The sequence below is a fragment of the Urtica dioica genome, chromosome 8 (assembly GCF_054948205.1).
Source record: "Urtica dioica subsp. dioica isolate 48M chromosome 8, U.dioica_male_clone48M_v1_H2, whole genome shotgun sequence".
NCBI lineage: Eukaryota > Viridiplantae > Streptophyta > Magnoliopsida > Rosales > Urticaceae > Urtica > Urtica dioica.
The window spans coordinates 44,689,239-44,706,972 of NC_142763.1; the positions used below are offsets into that span (position 1 = coordinate 44,689,239).

The 17,734-nt window shown below is 45.5% G+C and overlaps 1 protein-coding gene across 1 annotated transcript; it reads right to left on the minus strand.

The window, feature by feature from the left end:
- Positions 1–4,340: 4,340 nt before the first annotated feature.
- On the minus strand, positions 4,341–14,980 carry LOC149389935 (uncharacterized). Its single transcript, XM_089622767.1, has 3 exons — positions 14,058–14,980; positions 4,649–4,922; positions 4,341–4,361 (listed from the first exon to the last, which is right to left on the minus strand). The coding sequence occupies exons 1-3, from the start codon at positions 14,978–14,980 to the stop codon at positions 4,341–4,343; spliced, it is 1,218 nt and encodes a 405-aa protein (XP_089478893.1).
- Between the last annotated feature and the right edge of the window lie 2,754 nt (positions 14,981–17,734).

The following is a 17,734-nucleotide window of genomic DNA, read 5'->3' on the forward strand; positions in this document are numbered from 1 at the left end:
ACGCCTCTGCCGTAGGAAGCCTCATGTATGCCATGCTTTGCACTAAACCTGACATCTGTTTCGCCGTAGGCGTAGTTAGTCGTTTCCAATCCAACCCTGGACCCGAGCACTGGATTGCTGTTAAGCATGTTCTTAAGTATCTTCGAAGAACTAGGAACTTGATGCTTACATACTCAGGTACTGACCTGACTATGACGGGATATACCGACTCCGATTTTCAAGCGGATAAGGATTCCAGGAAATCCACTTCTGGATCTGTGTTCATCCTTAATGGTGGAGCTGTTGTGTGGAGAAGTATAAAGCAATCTTGCATTGCTGACTCCACAATAATAGCAGAATATGTGGCTGCTTGTGAAGCATCCAAAGAGGCTATATGGCTTAGAAAATTCCTTAAGTATTTGGAAGTTGTTTCAAACGTCGACGAGCCCATGACCCTTTATTGTGATAATAGTGGGGCTGTCGCTAACTCAAAGGAACCTAGAAGCCATAAGCGCTCTAAAAATATTGAGAGGAAATACCATTTGATTCGAGAGATCGCGCAGCGCGGAGACGTGGAGGTGAAGTAGATCTCTAGCAGATCCATTCACCAAGGCCCTAGCGAACATGGTCTTCGACCAACTTCGAGAGGGATTAGGCATGTAGGACTACTCACATCTTCTTTGAGTCAAGTGGGAGTTTGTTGTCAATGGTGCCCACAAGAAGAGTAGTAGTGTCTATTTATGTACATTTGATGTCATATAGTCTTACGAAGACTCTTGCTTGTAATTGCTTATTCATTTAATAATAAAGTTGAAACGTTCATTCATTCTTTCTTTGTTTGAAGCTTTATGATAAAACCTTAGTCTTTTAGTCCATAAACAAACTTAACAACTTACGAAGAGACAAATGTAGATTTGCATGAACAAACTCTTCGTAGTTTGCTTAAAACGATATATTCGCAATCTTAGGGTCAAAGGACTATTGACCTCAGTACGATTGTTAGAAGAATCTATGATGTCTGGTTATGAGGCATTGAGAGTTGGGGACTCTATAGTTCTTCTAGGTATCTTCCGAAGGTACTGAATTGACCAGTGCACTTCTAGAGACAATATAAGAACAAACCATTTAACCTCTTATGTCTCGAAGTCACTATGTATGAATTGCATCATGCTTACCTTAATCCTGAAATGAGACATGCCATTTCACACCTTAGTATTCTCATTTGAGAAAGTCAAAGTTCGGACTCACTATGTGATTCCGAACAAGGCCTATTGGTGAAGTACTAAGTTGTGAGTCTGTCATGAGTAACTTTGTGAAGTTCTCATAGATATGGAATTCATGTACAAGATTGCTGAAATGCAATGTATGTCACCTCATGCTTTGTTCCTTGGAGTGTGAATAAATGAACTGGCCAGTGTCCAAATTGAGTCCTGACTCTTTTGGATGAAACAATGTGACTTGTTAGCTCCTCGTCAATACATTGTTTCCAACTTATTCACAAGCGACAAAGGAGTTGAGGAAATAACAGCTAGAAGGGTAAAATGGTAATTTAGTAAATCCCAACTAGCTGATGACATTCATGAAAAGGGTAAACATAGATAATATTCAGTGGATCCGCTCATCATAATTTGGTTGAATTCTTGAGTAGAAAATAAATTCATTTGAACCGAGAGATTTTCAGTGTCAACTCTTTAGTGGAGTCAGTTGGCATTAAGCTAAACTTGGAAAAGGTTTGTGAACTTTTGAGTCCAAGTGTTTAGCTCAAGCTTTGTTCATTTGGATCCATGAGGTCACTGTCACGAATCACATCGATTAGGAATAGTTAAACTAGAAGCTAAGTCAAAACAAAAACGAGACAAGTTTTACGAAAATTGTCAAAAGGGTATTTTAGTCTTTTTGGACATAGGACAAAATGAATGTCAATAAATTATTTTTGACATTGTCATATGATGACAAATGAAATAAATATTACTCAGCCATATTAGTGTAATTGGGCCTTGAGGATTAATTTCATTTCATAGAATTTTACTTGAAAATTCTTAATGGGCTTTTCTTATGTTGTCATGAACAATTGAAGAAACATCTAGAAGCTCCTTCTAGAAGCTCAAATTTCGTCCAACCCAAGGAAAATAAGGCTGAATTTCGTTCATGCCATAGTGGGAAAGAGAGTTTATTTTGTGCATTGATGTATGAAGATACTTGCCAAAAGAAAAAGAGGAAACAAATTTCCTTTAGAAGGAAAGTGCATTTTCGGCCAACTAAGAGAGAACAAATGAGGAAACAAATCCAAGGACTTGCATGACATGTCATGAACGTCCAACATGGGTAGAAAAGAGGAAATAAGATTTGCTCATGCCTCCCCTATAAATAGAGGCCTCATTCCTCTCATTCTAGTCATCCCACATAAGTTAGAGATTGAGAGCTTCTCTCTCTAGACCTTGTGGCCGATCCTCTCTCTCTCCCTCTAGTTATTTTCGGTTTTTGTTTTGGCACCTAGGTCCTCATTTGACCTAGTGGTTTTAGCTCTTCGACTCTGAGACTTGTTCTCGAGTCGTCGTGTTTAAAAGTGCCCACTCACTAATTCCTTTATTTCGAGTGATTTAGTGATAGAAACTTTCGTGGTTGCTTGAGGTGCCGATGAAAGGAAGAGAGACGTGCTGAGAGGGAGACGAGCGTTGCAACTTTCCAAAAGCTTCTCAAAATTCAAGCTTCAAGAAAGGTTAGTAAACTTCTTAGCTCATATTAGTTTTTAATTACATGTACTTGCTCCTTGTCTAGGTTAGTAAAAACTGTTTTACTTGTAAAAGAAAATTTTTAAAATTCCGCCGCTTATCGAAGCGTTAATTATTTTCTCAAACCCTAGATCGATTCCAACAAAACTGGAAGCTAAGTCAAAACAAGAACGAAAATAGTTAAAAGGGTATTTTTGTCTTTTGAGACAAAGGATGAAATGAATGTCAATAAATTTTTTGACAAGTTCATTTGATGACTTAATGTCACTCGGACAAATTCTTAATGGGCTTTTCTCATGTTGTCATGAACAAATGAAGAAGCTTCTAGAAGCTCCTTCTAGATGAGAGATGGGCGCCCAAAATACCCAAGAGAAAGAGAATATTTTGTGCATAAATGTATCAAGATACTTGCCAAAAGAAAAAGAGGAAACAAATTTCCTCTATGAGGAAACAAGGAGAATCGGCCAAGGCAACCAAGAAGGGAAACAAAAGAGGAAACTAATCCCTTGTGGAATGTATGAGATGGGCGCCTATTTTGATAGGTATGGGTAATAAAAGATTGCTCATAAAGGCTTGGAAAATAAGAGGAAACTACTTCTTTCCAAGGCCAACCCCTCTCCTATAAATAGGACCCTCATTCCCTTCATTTCATTCATTTAACATAAGTTAGAGATTGAGAGACTCTCTCTCTAGACATTGTTGGCCGAAAATCCTCTCTCTCTCTCTCTCGTTTATTTTCGATTTTTTCTTGTCTTGGCACCTAGGTCCTCACACGACCTAGTGTTTAGCTCTGCGACTTCGAGACTCGTTCTTAAGTCGTAGCGTTTAAAAGTGCCCACTCACTGATTCCTTCTTTTCGAGTGATTTAGTGATAGAAACTTTCGTGGTTGCTCGAGGTGCCGAGGAAAGAAAGAGAGACGTGCTGCGAGGGGAGACGAGCGTTGCAAACTTTCCGAAAGCTTCTTCAAAGTTCAAGCTTCAAGAAAGGTTAGTAAATTCTTAGCTCATATTGGTTTTTAATTACATGTACTTGCACTTGTCTAGGTTAGTAAAAACTGTTTTTACTTGTAAAAGAAAATTTTTAAAATTCCGCCGCTTACCGAAGCGTTAATTATTTTCTTAAACCCTAGATCGATTCCAACAGCGCCATGTAGGCGTCTTAGGTGCGTCTCAAGGGACGACTTAGTTACGCCATGTAGGCGTCTTAGGTGCGCCATGTAGGCGTCTTAGGTGCGTCTCGAGGGACGACTTGGTTGCACTATGTAGGCATCTTAGTTGCGCCATGTAGGCGTCTTAGTGCGTCTCAAGGGACGACTTGGTTGCGCCATGTAGGCGTCTTACGTGCGCCATATAGGCGTCTTAGTTGCGCCATGTGGGCGTCTTAGGTGCGCCATGTAGGCATCTTAGGTGCGCTATGTAGGCGTCTTAGTATCCTCGTTCCCGTTTGTGTTCGGGCTGAGACTTAAAATTTTTGGTGGAGCATGTTTTCTTGAGGGTTTCCTTACTGTTACTAGCCCCCCGAGTTTTTGGGTTATAAACTTTGCTTTTGATAACCGGAAAACTTGTGTATAAATGGATCTTGGAAAGGAAATTTTGAACTTTATTATGCTTGCGAAAAAAGTTGAAATCTTAAAACATTGGCTCGTAGGCCTTATTGAAATAAAATAAAAATAAAAGTAAAACGGGGAGGTTGCTAGCTACTGGTAGTACTGCCTCAAGTGTTCCGCATTCCACGGGTGGCGGATCGGAGTTCCGTCCGTGTGTTCGATATAGTATGTCCCGTCGTGAATGACTTTGCTGACTCTATAGGGGCCTTGCCAGTTCGGGCCCAGGACGTCGGCGCCTTGCACTTGTGTATTCTGAAACACTCGTCTGAGTACGAGGCTTCCGACGGCAAAGGTTCGCCTTTTGATCTTGGAGTTGTAGTATTTTTCAACCTTGCGTTTCTGTGCAGCGAGGCGGTTGAACACTTCTGACCTCTTTTCATCTATCAAATCCAACACAAGGCGCATTGCTTCATCGTTGTTTGCCTCGTCGAATGTATCGACTCGGAATGTGGGGATCTCGGTCTCCATCAGAACCACGGCTTCGATTCCATATGCGGGGGAGAACGGCGTTTCGCCGGTGGCGTTTTGCGCGGTCGTCCGGTAAGCCCATAGGACGAACGGCAGCTCTTCGGCCCAAGCACTTTTTCTATCTTCGAGCTTCTTTCTAAGATTGCTCTTGATAGTCTTGTTGACTGCTTCGACCTGGCCGTTGGCCTGAGGATGACGCGGCGAGGAAAATGTATTGCTGATTTTGAGTTGATCGCAGATATCTCTTACTCGCGCGTTATCGAATTGTGCGCCATTGTCGGTCACAATTGAGGCGGGGATACCGTGCCTGCATATGATGCTTTTCCAGATGAAGTTTGTCGTATTTGCTTCAGTTATTCTGGCGAGCGGCTCGGCCTCTACCCACTTAGTGAAGTAGTCTATGGCAATTATGGCATACTCGTATTGCCTTGTTGCTCTAGGGAGCTTGCCAATGATGTCCACCACCCCCCCCCCCCCCCCCCCCCCACTTAGCAAAGGGACGCGGAACGACGATGCTGCTTAATGGGGTTGGCGACTGTCGCGGGATTTCTGAGAAGCGTTGGCACTTGTCGCAGTGCCTTGCCCAATCACAGGCATCTCTCTTCATGGTAGGCCAGAAATAGCCTTGCTTAAGTGGTTTGAGCGCGAGGGAAATTCCATCGGCATGGTTCCCACAAATGCCCTCGTGTATTTCGCGGAGGACCTTGGTCGACTCAATGCTATTGAGGCATCAGAGCAGCGGCATTGAGTAACCATGCTTATAGAGTATGCCATCTCGAAGCGTGTACTTGGATGCTAAGACTCTCAGCTTATCGGCTTCTTTGCGGTCCTTGGGAAATTCCCCTCTTCGCAGAAACTCGATAATTGGGTCCATCCAAGTAGGTTGAGACGCAACTTCTACGGTCCCACTTTCGTCACGGGAAACAGATGGCCGAGGGAGAAATTTGATGGGTACGGTTCCCAACCCATCTTCGTCGATGCCAGATCCAAGGCGAGCAAGTGTGTCAGCCTCTGAATTTTATTCTCTCGGGATTTGGTGAATCTCGTGTTGTCAATGGTGCCCACAAGAAGAGTTGTAGTCTTTATATTGTACATTTGATGTAATAAAGTCTCATGAACAGTCTTGCTTGTAATTGCTTATTCATTAATAAAAAGTTGAAACGTTCAATCATTCCTCCTTGTCTGTTTGAAGCTTTATGATAAAACATTAGTCTTTAGTCCATAAACAAACGCTTTGTAGTTTGCTTAAAATGATTTATTCGCAATCTAAGGGTCAAAGGACTATTGACCTCAGTACGATTGTTAGGAGAATCTATGATGTCTGGTTATGGGGCATTGAGAGTTGGAGACTCTATAGTTCTTCTAGGTATCTTCCGAAGGTATTGAATTGACCAGTGCACTTCTAGAGACAAGATAAGAACAAACCATTTAACCTCTTATGTCTCGAAGTCACTACGTATGAATTGCATCGTGCTTACCTTAATCCTGAAATGAGACATGCCATTTCACATATCGGGAGCATAGGAGTACCACAAAGTTGGTTAAGGCTTGACCCATTATAGCCGCTCTTGGGTGAAACTCAATCCCGACCTCGCTCAATTCTTGGGACCAGATTGCCATGTGAGTCGATGTTCCCTTTTGAAGAGCCTTACCGATCGGGTACTCAGTTCGCACCACGATTGGATGAGCTTGGAAATACAGACGTAGCTTTTTAGCTGCCGTTACGAGAGCCAGAGAAAGTTTCTCTATCTCGGTGTAGCGTGTTTCCGCATCGAGTAAGGCTTTGCTCACGTAGTAGACCGGCCATTGGACCTTGTCTTCTTCGCGGATAAGAACAGCGCTTTCGGCTCTTTTAGAGACAGCGAGATATACGTACAGCATCTCGCCGTCCTTTGGTTTGGAGAGTCTTTTTCCTGGTAGGCTTTTTCGCATTCGTCCGTCCACTCAAAGCCGTCCGTCTTCTTTAGAGCTTTGAAGAACGGTTGACACTTGTCGGTGGCTTTAGACACGAAGTGCGTCAGAGCAGCAATTCGATCGGCCAGGCTTTGCACCTCTTTGACTCGTCTTGGAGACTTCATCTCAAGGAGTGCTTTGATTTTTTCGGGATTCGCCTCTATCCCTCATCGGCTGACGATGTATCCGAGGAATTTCCCGGACTCAACCCCGAACACGCACTTGTTGGGATTGAGTTTCATTTTATATCGTCGAAGGATTGTGAACTTCTCCCTTAGGTCGTGTACGTGATTAGTTGCCAGTAGGCTTTTAACGAGCATGTCGTCAACGTACACTTCCATGGTCTTGCCGATTTGATTGGCGAAGATCCGATTAACCAAGCGTTGGTACGTTGCTCCCGCGTTCTTAAGGACGAAAGGCATGACCTTATAGCAGTAGAGCCCACGATTGGTGACAAAGGTTGTGTTAATTTGATCGGGCTCGTGCATTCGAATTTGGTTATAGCCCAAATAGGCGTCCATGAAGCTGAGAAGTTCATGGCCAGCCGTGGCGTCGACCAGTTGTTCGATACGCGGGAGTGGAAAGCAGTCCTTAGGGCAGGCTTTGTTAAGATCTTTGTAATCTATACAAATTCACCACTTCCCATTAGGCTTTTTTACCATTACCACGTTGGCGACCCACTTGGGGTACTTAGCCTCTCGAATGAAGTTTACGGTGAGAAGTTTCTCGACCTCTTCATTTATGGCCAGGTATCGTTTTGGATTGAACGTTCGTCTAGCCTGCACTTTTTTGGCGACCCTTGGGTCGTCGTTTAATCGGTGTACTATTATCTCGGGATCAATTCCGGGCATGTCTGCATGAGTCCATGCAAAAACATCCTTGAATTCCTGGAGGAAAGCAACGAGCTGAGTTTTTATGGCGAGTGGAAGCCGGGTGCCGATCTTTATGACCTGATCGGGCTTAGATTTGTCTAGCACGACTGGCACAAGATCATCAGAGGTTTCTACCTTGAGTCTTTCGGCTTCATCCCGAGGGTCAAGTTCTCCGAACTTCCTTGCGTCCCTTAGGTCGCATGGGTAATCGTCTTCCAGTTGGAAGATTGTGTTGACCATTTTCCCCGCGGATTTGCCATCAACTCCTTGCACGTAGCATATTCTGGCCTGGGATTGGTCTCCGGCCATGATGCCAATTCCCTCTTCGGTTCGGAATTTCACCAGTAGGTGGTACGTGGAAGTGATAGCCCTTAGCCGGTTCAGCGTGGGTCGCCCGATGATTAAGTTATAGGGCGACTCCTGATCAACCACTAGGAATGGGACCATGTGAACGACTTCAATGCCTCCGGGGGTCCCGAATGGGACCGGTAGATCAATGATGCCTTATGTCATGACTTTTTCCCGGTGAACCCAAACAAGGGTGTTTGGGTCGGAGTCGGGCGTAGCCCCCCGAGCTTCATACGCTCTAGGGTGGACTTGAAAATTATGTCGGCAGCACTGTCGTTGTCGATGAGAACCCTTTTCACCAGGTTATTGGCCACTTGGGCTTTGAGCACAATCGCGTCATTGTGTGGATGCACAACTCGCATGGCTTCTTCATTGGTGAAATACATCGTCTCATGAGGCATGGGCAGAGGTTCTTCATATGTAAAGTTGACGTGCATGGCAGCGTCTTCCTGAGCCACGGCCCTAAGGAATTTCTTCCGTTGTCGGGCTGAATCTCCATCTTGCGGACCTCCCAATATGGTGGTCACAACGTGGAGTTGCGGATTGGCGTTGGCAGTAGCTGCGGTTCGGTCGGCAGAAGCGGCTGTTCCTCCTCCCTTGCCAGACTGTGGTCTGCTCGTGGTGGGTCCGCAACGCTGATCATGCGTAACACGAACTCTTTCTGCTCACCCCGTTGGATCAAAGCCTCGATTTTCCTCTTAACGTTGTAGCATTCGGAGGTCAAGTGACCGTATTCCCGATGGAACTCACAATATCTAGATCGATCGCGAGTCGCGGGATCTTTTTTCATTGGAGTCGGGGGTGTGAACTTGTCACGTGCCAAGGACAGGATCTGTTCTGGCGTCGTGTTCAATGTTGTGAACGACGAATACCCTTTGAAGTTTTCCGTAAGTCGCGGCTTCTAGGGTGCAGGGGGCTGGTTATTGGAAACCTGATTCCCCTTATTTCGTCTTTTACGAGATTCGCTTTGTTCGTGGCTAGGTTCTTCTCGACACCGAGAGCTTTGATTGTTGCTCTTGCGGCCGTCGAGATAATCTTCGACTCCCATGAAGGTCTTAGCCCGAGTCATCAGCTCGGCCATGGTAGAAGGGACACGGCCAACGACTGACTTGAGGAAGTCACTTGTGCGCAAGCCCTCGATGATAGCGGCAATTGCGTCACCATCGTCAAAGCGGTCGACCTTGTTCGACTCTGCAGTGAATCGGGCGAGGTATCGCCTAAGAGACTCGCCATTCTCTTGCCTGATTGACCACATGTACATCTTGGTCTTCTTTTGGACCATAGATGTGGCGAACCGTGCTAGGAACTTGTCCTTCAGGTCTTTGAACGAGTGGATGCTTCCCGGCCTTAAGTTCTTGAACCACTAGAAACCGGGTCCGGCGAGGGTAAGACTAAAAGCTTGGCACATGGCGCCAGGAGAGACACCCTGCATCGTCATCCAGGTTTCATAGTGCTGGATGTGGTAAGCAGTATCTGCTTTTCCATCATAGGGAGCGAGGTTCGGGAGTTTGAAATTCCCCGTACAAACCTCAGCCAATATCTGAGCCGTGAAAGGCGAGGAATTCTCCTCAACGACCCCATAGGCACTTCCGCCTATTCCGTATTCGCGGAGATCTCGTACCTCATTTCGAAGATTATGGATCATAGTGACCACATCGAGACCGGTTGTCGGAGTAACTCCCTGTTCGGGAGGAGTCACCTGCCGCATTTCATTGGACCCTTGACCCGTGCGGCGGTTCCCGTTAGTTGGGGCTGCCGGCGGGATGTTAGGTCTGGAGCTTAGTCGCTCCCTCAGATCATTGCCACGTCTGATGCGTTGGGCAGTGAGATGGTCCCTGAGGTCAGGGCTTGTCGTACGGAGGCGCAGGCTTCGTCTACGACGGCGCGCTCTCCACGTGCCCTGACTTCCGCAACATTCTCCCTTTGACCAAGTCAGTCAAGGGCTGAACGTCGGGAGTTCCCCTCTTGGGAAGCCGCAGGTGCGTCACCTGTCCTGGGTAAGGGGTTCGAAGGACCGGCTTCAAACACGGCGGGGAGTGATACGAACCTCGGCCGACTAAGCTCCGAGACCCGATACCCCAATAGCACAGCGACGGATCGTCTACGTTTTAGGAACGAAGGTGGATCGAATGACGCCACGGACGGATGCGAATGGCCGTCTGATGAGTCGGGTTCGAACTCCTACACGCACCGCTTTGTAAGAGCCTCGAATAGTTCTAAACGAACCAAAGAGAGAATGAAAATCCTCACAGAAAAGTGTTTAACTCGAAATCAGAATTGTGTGTTCCATTCAGCCTAAAGGCTTAATTTATAGAGTTTACAAAGGTCAAATTCGCAGCTCCATGGGCCCCATAACCTAATAAGCCCATTTAGCCTTATTTAAGTACTAATAAGCATAAAACAAAGGACCAGCCCAATACAAACCATTATGGGCGTTTTAAATAACATGTCTTGGCCCAAATAACATAAACTGAAATAGAAAAATAGGAATAGTCTGACTAATTCAATTCAGCCCAAATAACGTTCTTCATTGTTGTTTCTTGGCTTCCTTGAATCCTCTCCTTTGCGAGCTTGTCCCCTTCTTCATCTTGGAGCTTGATGATCAGATTGTTAAGCTCCTCCTTGAATCTCTTCGCTCGAGCTCTCGTCACGGGTCCTTCGGGCACTTGGTATTTTGCTTGCGGCTCCTTTTGGGGCATGTCATCATCATTCCCCTCGTCTTGAAAAGGATTTGCCCTCAAACCATGATCTGCATCAAAAGGAGATAAGTCAGTCACATTGAATGTAGCACTAACATTATACTCACCTGGAAGATCCAATTTGTAGGCATTATCGTTGATCCTGCGAATAACTTGGAATGGTCCGTCGCCACGCGGCTGTAGTTTGGACTTGCGTTGCTCAGGAAAACGCTCCTTGCGCATATGTAACCAGACCCAATCACCTGGTTCGAAAATCACTCTCTTGCGGCCCTTGTTGGCTTGCTGCGCATACTGCTCTGTTCTTCGCTCAATGTTGAGTCGTGCCCTCTCGTGAAGCTGCTTAACAAGCTTTGCTTTCTGTTCACCATCTAAATTCACATGCTCAGACATAGGAATAGGAGATAAATCCAATGGTGTTAGTGGGTTAAAACCATAGACAATCTCAAAGGGTGAGAACTTAGTAGATGAATGAATAGCGCGGTTATAAGCAAACTCAACATGTGGTAAACAATCTTCCCAAGTTTTGATATTCTTCTTAATTATTGCCCTCAACAAAGTCGACAAGGTCCTATTAACTACTTCGGTCTGACCATCAGTTTGGGGGTGACAAGTAGTCGAAAACAGCAACCTAGTACCCAACTTAGCCCATAAGGTCTTCCAAAAGTAACTTAAGAACTTGGTATCCCTATCCGAGACAATCGTCCTAGGCATGCCATGCAACCTAACAACCTCTCGAAAGAACAGATCAGCAACATTAGAAGCATCATCGGTTTTGTGGCATGGGATAAAATGTGCCATTTTTGAAAACCTATCAACCACTACAAAAACAGAATCACGACCCCGCTTAGTCCTAGGCAAGCCTAACACAAAATCCATAGATATATCTACCCAAGGTGAGCTAGGAATAGGCAAAGGTGTATACATACCGTGTGATTGAACTTTCGACTTAGCTTTCCTACATGTGATACAATTACCACAGATCCTCTCAACATCACGCTTCATGCGAGGCCAATAAAAGTGCTCTTGGATCACTCCTAGAGTTTTTGCTATCCCAAAATGTCCCATAAGGCCCCCACCATGAGCTTCCCTGACTAACAACTCCCGAAGAGAACAACTAGGCACACAAAGTCTACCAAGCCTGAACAAAAATCCATCATGCCTAAAGTAATCTCCCGACGCCATCTTCTCACACTTCGTAAATATCTCACTAAACTCTCGGTCTTCTGGATACAACTCTTTGATATGTTCAAAACCAAGCAGTTTAGCATCTAAAGTGGAAAGTAAAACATACCTTCGAGAAAGGGCATCGGCTACCACATTCTCCTTACCTTGTTTGTACTTGATGACATATGGAAACGGCTCGATGAACTCCATCCATTGCGCATGCCGTTTGTTGAGCTTTTGTTGTCCCTTCAAGTACTTGAGTGACTCATGGTCGGTGTGGACCACGAACTCTCTTGGCAAAAGGTAGTGCTGCCAAGTCTCTAAAGCTCGAATCAATGCGTACATCTCCTTGTCGTAAGTGGGGTAATTAAGGGTGGCCCCACTCAATTTTTCGCTAAAATACGCAATCGGCCGTCGATCTTGCATGAGAACTGCTCCGATTCCCACGCCGGACGCATCACACTCAACCTCAAATGGTTTATCGAAGTTAGGTAATGCGAGACAAGGAGGGTTGACTAATTTCCCTTTGATTTCGGTGAACGCCTCCTCTTGTGCTTGCCCCCATGCGAACGCCACATTTTTCTTCATCACCTCCGTGAGCGGGGCAGCGATCGTGCTAAAATCTCTGACAAAGTGCCTATAAAAGCTCGCTAAGCCATGAAAACTTCGTACTTGTGCTGCATTTGTCGGCGTCGGCCACTCCTGAATAGCTTTCACCTTTTCCTCATCTACCTGCACTCCTTTTGAACTTACAACAAAACCCAAGAAAACAACGTGATCGGTGCAAAAGGTGCACTTGTCGAGGTTAGCAAATAACTGTTCACGTTTGAGTACAATAAAAACCTCACGCAAGTGTAAGACATAATCATCCAGGGTCTTGCTATAAATCAAAATATCATCAAATTATACCACCACAAATTTACCAATGAACGAACGCAAAACATGATTCATAAGTCGCATAAATGTGCTAGGTGCATTAGTCAAACCAAAAGGCATCACTAACCATTCATACAACCCAAGTTTAGTTTTAAAAGCGGTTTTCCATTCATCCCCCTCTTTCATTCTAATTTGGTGGTACCCACTCTTTAAATCAATTTTAGAGAAACCACACGCACCATGTAATTCGTCTAGCATATCATCCAATCTAGGAATGGGAAATCGATACCTGACCGTGATGTTGTTGATGGCTCGGCAATCCACGCACATCCTCTGGGACCCATCCTTCTTTGGAACCAATAGAACTGGTACGGCGCAAGGGCTCATGCTCTCTCTAATGTACCCCTTTGACAAAAGTTCCTCGACTTGCCGTTGCAACTCCTTCGTTTCCTCAGGGTTGGTTCGGTAGGCCGGTCTGTTTGGAAGCGAGGCTCCGGGTACAAGGTCAATCTGGTGCTCAATCCCTCGAATCGGTGGTAGTCCTGTTGGCATATCTCGAACAACAACGTCCTTGAACTCCTGCAAAAGAGAAACAATGGCAGTAGGTAGAACCTCGCCATGTTGGTTAGTGAATAAGGCAGCCTCCTTGTACACAAGTAAAATCATCGGCTGTTTGGCAAAGAAGGCTTTCCTCACATCACTCTTTCCCGCAAAGAAGTTGTTTTGTTTTCTCTCACCGATTTTGTTTTTCATGACCCCATCTTTTTTTTCACTCCCCACTTCCCTCTCGGGTTTTCTCTCTGGGACTCTCTCTTTTTTTTTCTCTCTGTTTTTACCTCATCCCTTGGTTCTTTTCCCTTCTCTAGGGTCCTAAACCTTTCCCTCTCTTGTTGCATCCTCAGTTGATCTTCATGAACTTGCTTTCGAGTAAGGGGTGCGAGGGTGATGGTACGATTCTTGTGCCTGAGGGAGTACTTGTTGGTGTAGCCGTCATGAGTCACCCTCCGGTCGAATTGCCACGGCCGCCCCAAAAGTATATGCCCCGCGTCCATTGGTGCCACGTCACAGAGCACCGAGTCCTCATAGCTGCCAATCCGGAAACTGATAAGGACTTGTTTGTAGACACGTACCTCTTCACCATCATTAAACCACTGAAGCTTGTAAGGACGAGGGTGGTTTGTCGTGGAAAGTCCAAGCTTCTTCACTACAGCAACGCTGGCTATGTTCGTACAACTCCCTCCATCGACGATAACACTGAACACCTTCTCACCAATATGGCACCTGGTGTGAAAGATGTTTTCACGCTGCTCCTCATCATCTCGTACAACCTGCGCGTTCATAGTTCGTCGAGAGACCAACACGAGCTCTGCTGGTGCCTCAATTTCCTCGTATGACTCTTCTCCGGTACCCTCTTGGTCTTCCTCTTCATCGTCGGTAATCATCTCTCCGGTCGGAAGAATCGTCATGCTCCTCTTATTCGGGCATTGATTCGCGAAGTGACCTACTCCCTGGCACTTGAAGCACTTGATATCACGATTTCGCTGAAATGACGTCTCCGGTTTCTTTTGAGCACTGGGACCAGGATTAGATGTGGTTGGGGCCGTGGAAGTGCTTGGCTTGGCTACCTCCCCTCGTGGTTTGAAACTGCTCTTCTCGTCTCGGTTGAAGGTCTTCTTCCATGCAGGTTGTTCTGAGAATCGGTTTCCCCGCATGCTACCCCTCGTCTTGAGCTGCTTCTCAATCTTGACGGCCAAGTGAACCAAATCCTCCATCTCGACATAATGCTGCAACTCCACCTTGTCCGCTATGTCAGGGTTCAGCCCGTTGATAAATCTGGCCATGGTAGACTCGCGATCTTCCTCGATGTTTGCTCGGATCATGGCAACCTCCATTTCCCGGTAGTACTCCTCAACACTGCGAGTGCCTTGCCGTAGGCGCTGAAGCTTCTGGTAGAGCTCTCGGTAATAGTGGCGAGGCACGAATCTCTTCCTCATGATGGCCTTCATCTCATCCCAAGTCTCTATGGGCTCCTCTCCATCCCGTTGCCTACTCGTCACCAGCTGATCCCACCAAACAATAGCATAATCAGTGAATTCAGCGGCAGCAAGTATTACCTTCTTGCGTTCGGTGTAGTTGTAGCAATTGAACACAAACTGGGCTTTGGTCTCCCATTCAAAGTAGGCGTCCGGATCACTTTTCCCTTGGAATGTTGGAATCTTCTGCTTGATGCCACCAATTCCTCCGTCTTCTCTGTCCCTTCCTCCATGTCTTCTTTCGAACATTCTCTCGTTTCGTCCTCCTCTCCTATAATCCTCCTCTTCAAAATCATTCTCCATCTCATCTTCTGTCTCCTCCCTAGGCTGTCTTCGTCTTCCTCTGTTGGGAGCTTGTTGGCCTTCCTCCACTCTCTCGACACGTTCTCGTAGTGGCTCCAACTCTTCCCTCATCATCCTCCGCATTTCTCCTATCATTGCTTGCATCATCAGCCTCCGGTCTGGAATTCCCTCATCTGCGTCGCCGTTGTTAGACATGGTTGCTGCAAGATATTGTTAGTAACAAAGAAAAACCTCACCAAACTCTCCCTCACGTGTTTACACTCAAATAATATCACTCAGCGCTCGTGTTTGATAATGGCGATAGTTATACTCTCTCTGCCTTTTACCACTCACTCAAACTCTCTATAGGCTCGTACCGAACTACTCAGAGACCAGGAAGGTGATGAAAGGAATTCGAAAACGATACACCAAAACGACACAAACGACACCCAAACGACACGAACAATAAAACGACACCACGGAAAGTTATGACCAGGTCTTATATAAGTCCCAAAAAAAACAATTCTCCCAAGGTGCGACAATCAGCCCAAAATGACAAATGGCGACAAAATTTTTTTTGATAGGATGTAGGATACCTAAAAACGCTCGAAAACACACAAGGAATCTATCAGGAAAATAAAATTTCTTGAGCTCAAAATTTCTTTTTTTTTTTTCGATCCTCTTTCTTTCTTTTTTTTTCTTTTTTTTTTTTGATATCCGGGAGATAAATAAAATGCTAATTCAGAAATTAAATGTGAAATGTCGAAATGAATTGTGAACGTTGAACTTGATTGTGATCGCACAAAATCAGGAAACAAATGAATGGGTAATTAAATGGAAAAATGATTCTGGAAATAAGGAAACTAAATGAAATCCCGAGTTAAATGAAATTGAATGTCGAAATTGATTGTAAACACACAAAACAGGAAATGCAAGAGAAAGGATTCGGGGAATAAAAGCAAATAAATGGAAACCGATTTTCAGGAAACTAGGAATCAATGAGATTTTCCGAAATTAAGTGATAAAATCCGGAAATGGACTTCCTAAATAATTAGAATTGATCTCCACCGAATAAGAATTGAACTCCACGGATTCTCTTTCTTTTTTTTTTTTTGTTCGGATCTTTTCTTTGTTTTTTTTTTTTGACGCTCAAGAACATAGACCTAACACGAAAAGAACACAGACCTAACACAAGATAACAAACGCAGACTCAACACAACAAATACGTACATACGAAATGAACACAACACAAACGAAGAAACAAAAACAAAGAAAACGAAACAAAGGATAAGCAGACCTAAAAGTAGAGACTAGCTCTGATACCACTTGATACGAACCTCGGCCGACTAAGCTCCGAGACCCGATACCCCAATAGCACAGCGACGGATCGTCTACGTTTTAGGAACGAAGGTGGATCGAATGACGCCACGGACGGATGCGAATGGCCGTCTGATGAGTCGGGCTCGAACTCCTACACGCACCGCTTTGTAAGAGCCTCGAATAGTTCTAAACGAACCAAAGAGAGAATGAAAATCCTCACAGAAAAGTGTTTAACTCGAAATCAGAATTGTGTGTTCCATTCAGCCTAAAGGCTTAATTTATAGAGTTTACAAAGGTCAAATTCGCAGCTCCATGGGCCCCATAACCTAATAAGCCCATTTAGCCTTATTTAAGTACTAATAAGCATAAAACAAAGGACCAGCCCAATACAAACCATTATGGGCGTTTTAAATAACATGTCTTGGCCCAAATAACATAAACTGAAATAGAAAAATAGGAATAGTCTGACTAATTCAATTCAGCCCAAATAACGTTCTTCATTGTTGTTTCTTGGCTTCCTTGAATCCTCTCCTTTGCGAGCTTGTCCCCTTCTTCATCTTGGAGCTTGATGATCAGATTGTTAAGCTCCTCCTTGAATCTCCTCGCTCGAGCTCTCGTCACGGGTCCTTCCGGCACTTGGTATTTTGCTTGCGGCTCCTTTTGGGGCATGTCATCATCAGGGAGTCCCCCGTCCTTCGTGAGAGAAGTCTCAATATCCTCCGAATCGCCGGTCCCCTCGTAATCAGGGTCACGGTCGCGACTTTCCTCGTTGAGGTTCTCCGGATCCCCATTGGGGGTCACTGTATCATGCGTAGGTCGCTTTGCAGCCAGTCGGCTGTGGTACGTCGCGTTCTTTGCCTTCAGTTGGCGGATATTCTCCTCCAACTCCATGATGCAGTCGTCCCTGCTATCTGGAGATGGAGATGGTGAGCGGGTCGAACTCTCTTCGTGGAGTGACTCTTCGTCACCATGCGCGTGAGAGCGCAAGAAATATTTATTGGTCCCAATGACGTTATCGGGGTTGTTAACGCCCTCAGAACGTACGGGTGGCTGCCTATGTACCCTTGTATGGGATCAGCTCAGAATGTAGTTCAAGGCGTGTGAGACGCAGTGTGAGACGCAGTGTGAGGCGCGGAGCCTGTGAGAGAGGCGTGCTCGACGAAGGAGAAGGAGCGCGGAGGAGTCCTCGGCGACGTCTCAGAACTTCGGAGGCCGCGGACGCGTCTAGCGTGTTAGACGCGTGAAGGATTCTCAACGGAGAACCCTAAGAGCGTGCCTGGGCACTAGGGGGCGTTCGATCAGAGGGAGCGACATCTGCGAGTTCCCGAGAGTGCTTTAGGACCTCTGAGAACGAGAGAGACTTGTAGGAATGCTTCAGGCCAAAGATGGTATCAAGAGAAG

Coding starts and splice junctions, on each gene's coding strand:
- LOC149389935 (XM_089622767.1), bottom strand. CDS start 14,980: ATGTTCGAAAGAAGACATGGAGGAAGGGACAGAGAAGACGGAGGAATT. Junction 4,923..14,057: donor GAGGCACCAGCAGAGCTCGT/GTTGGTCTCTCG, acceptor GAGCAATCTTAG/AAAGAAGCTCGAAGATAGAA. Junction 4,362..4,648: donor TCGCTGCACAGAAACGCAAG/GTTGAAAAATAC, acceptor TATTTCAATAAG/GCCTACGAGCCAATGTTTTA.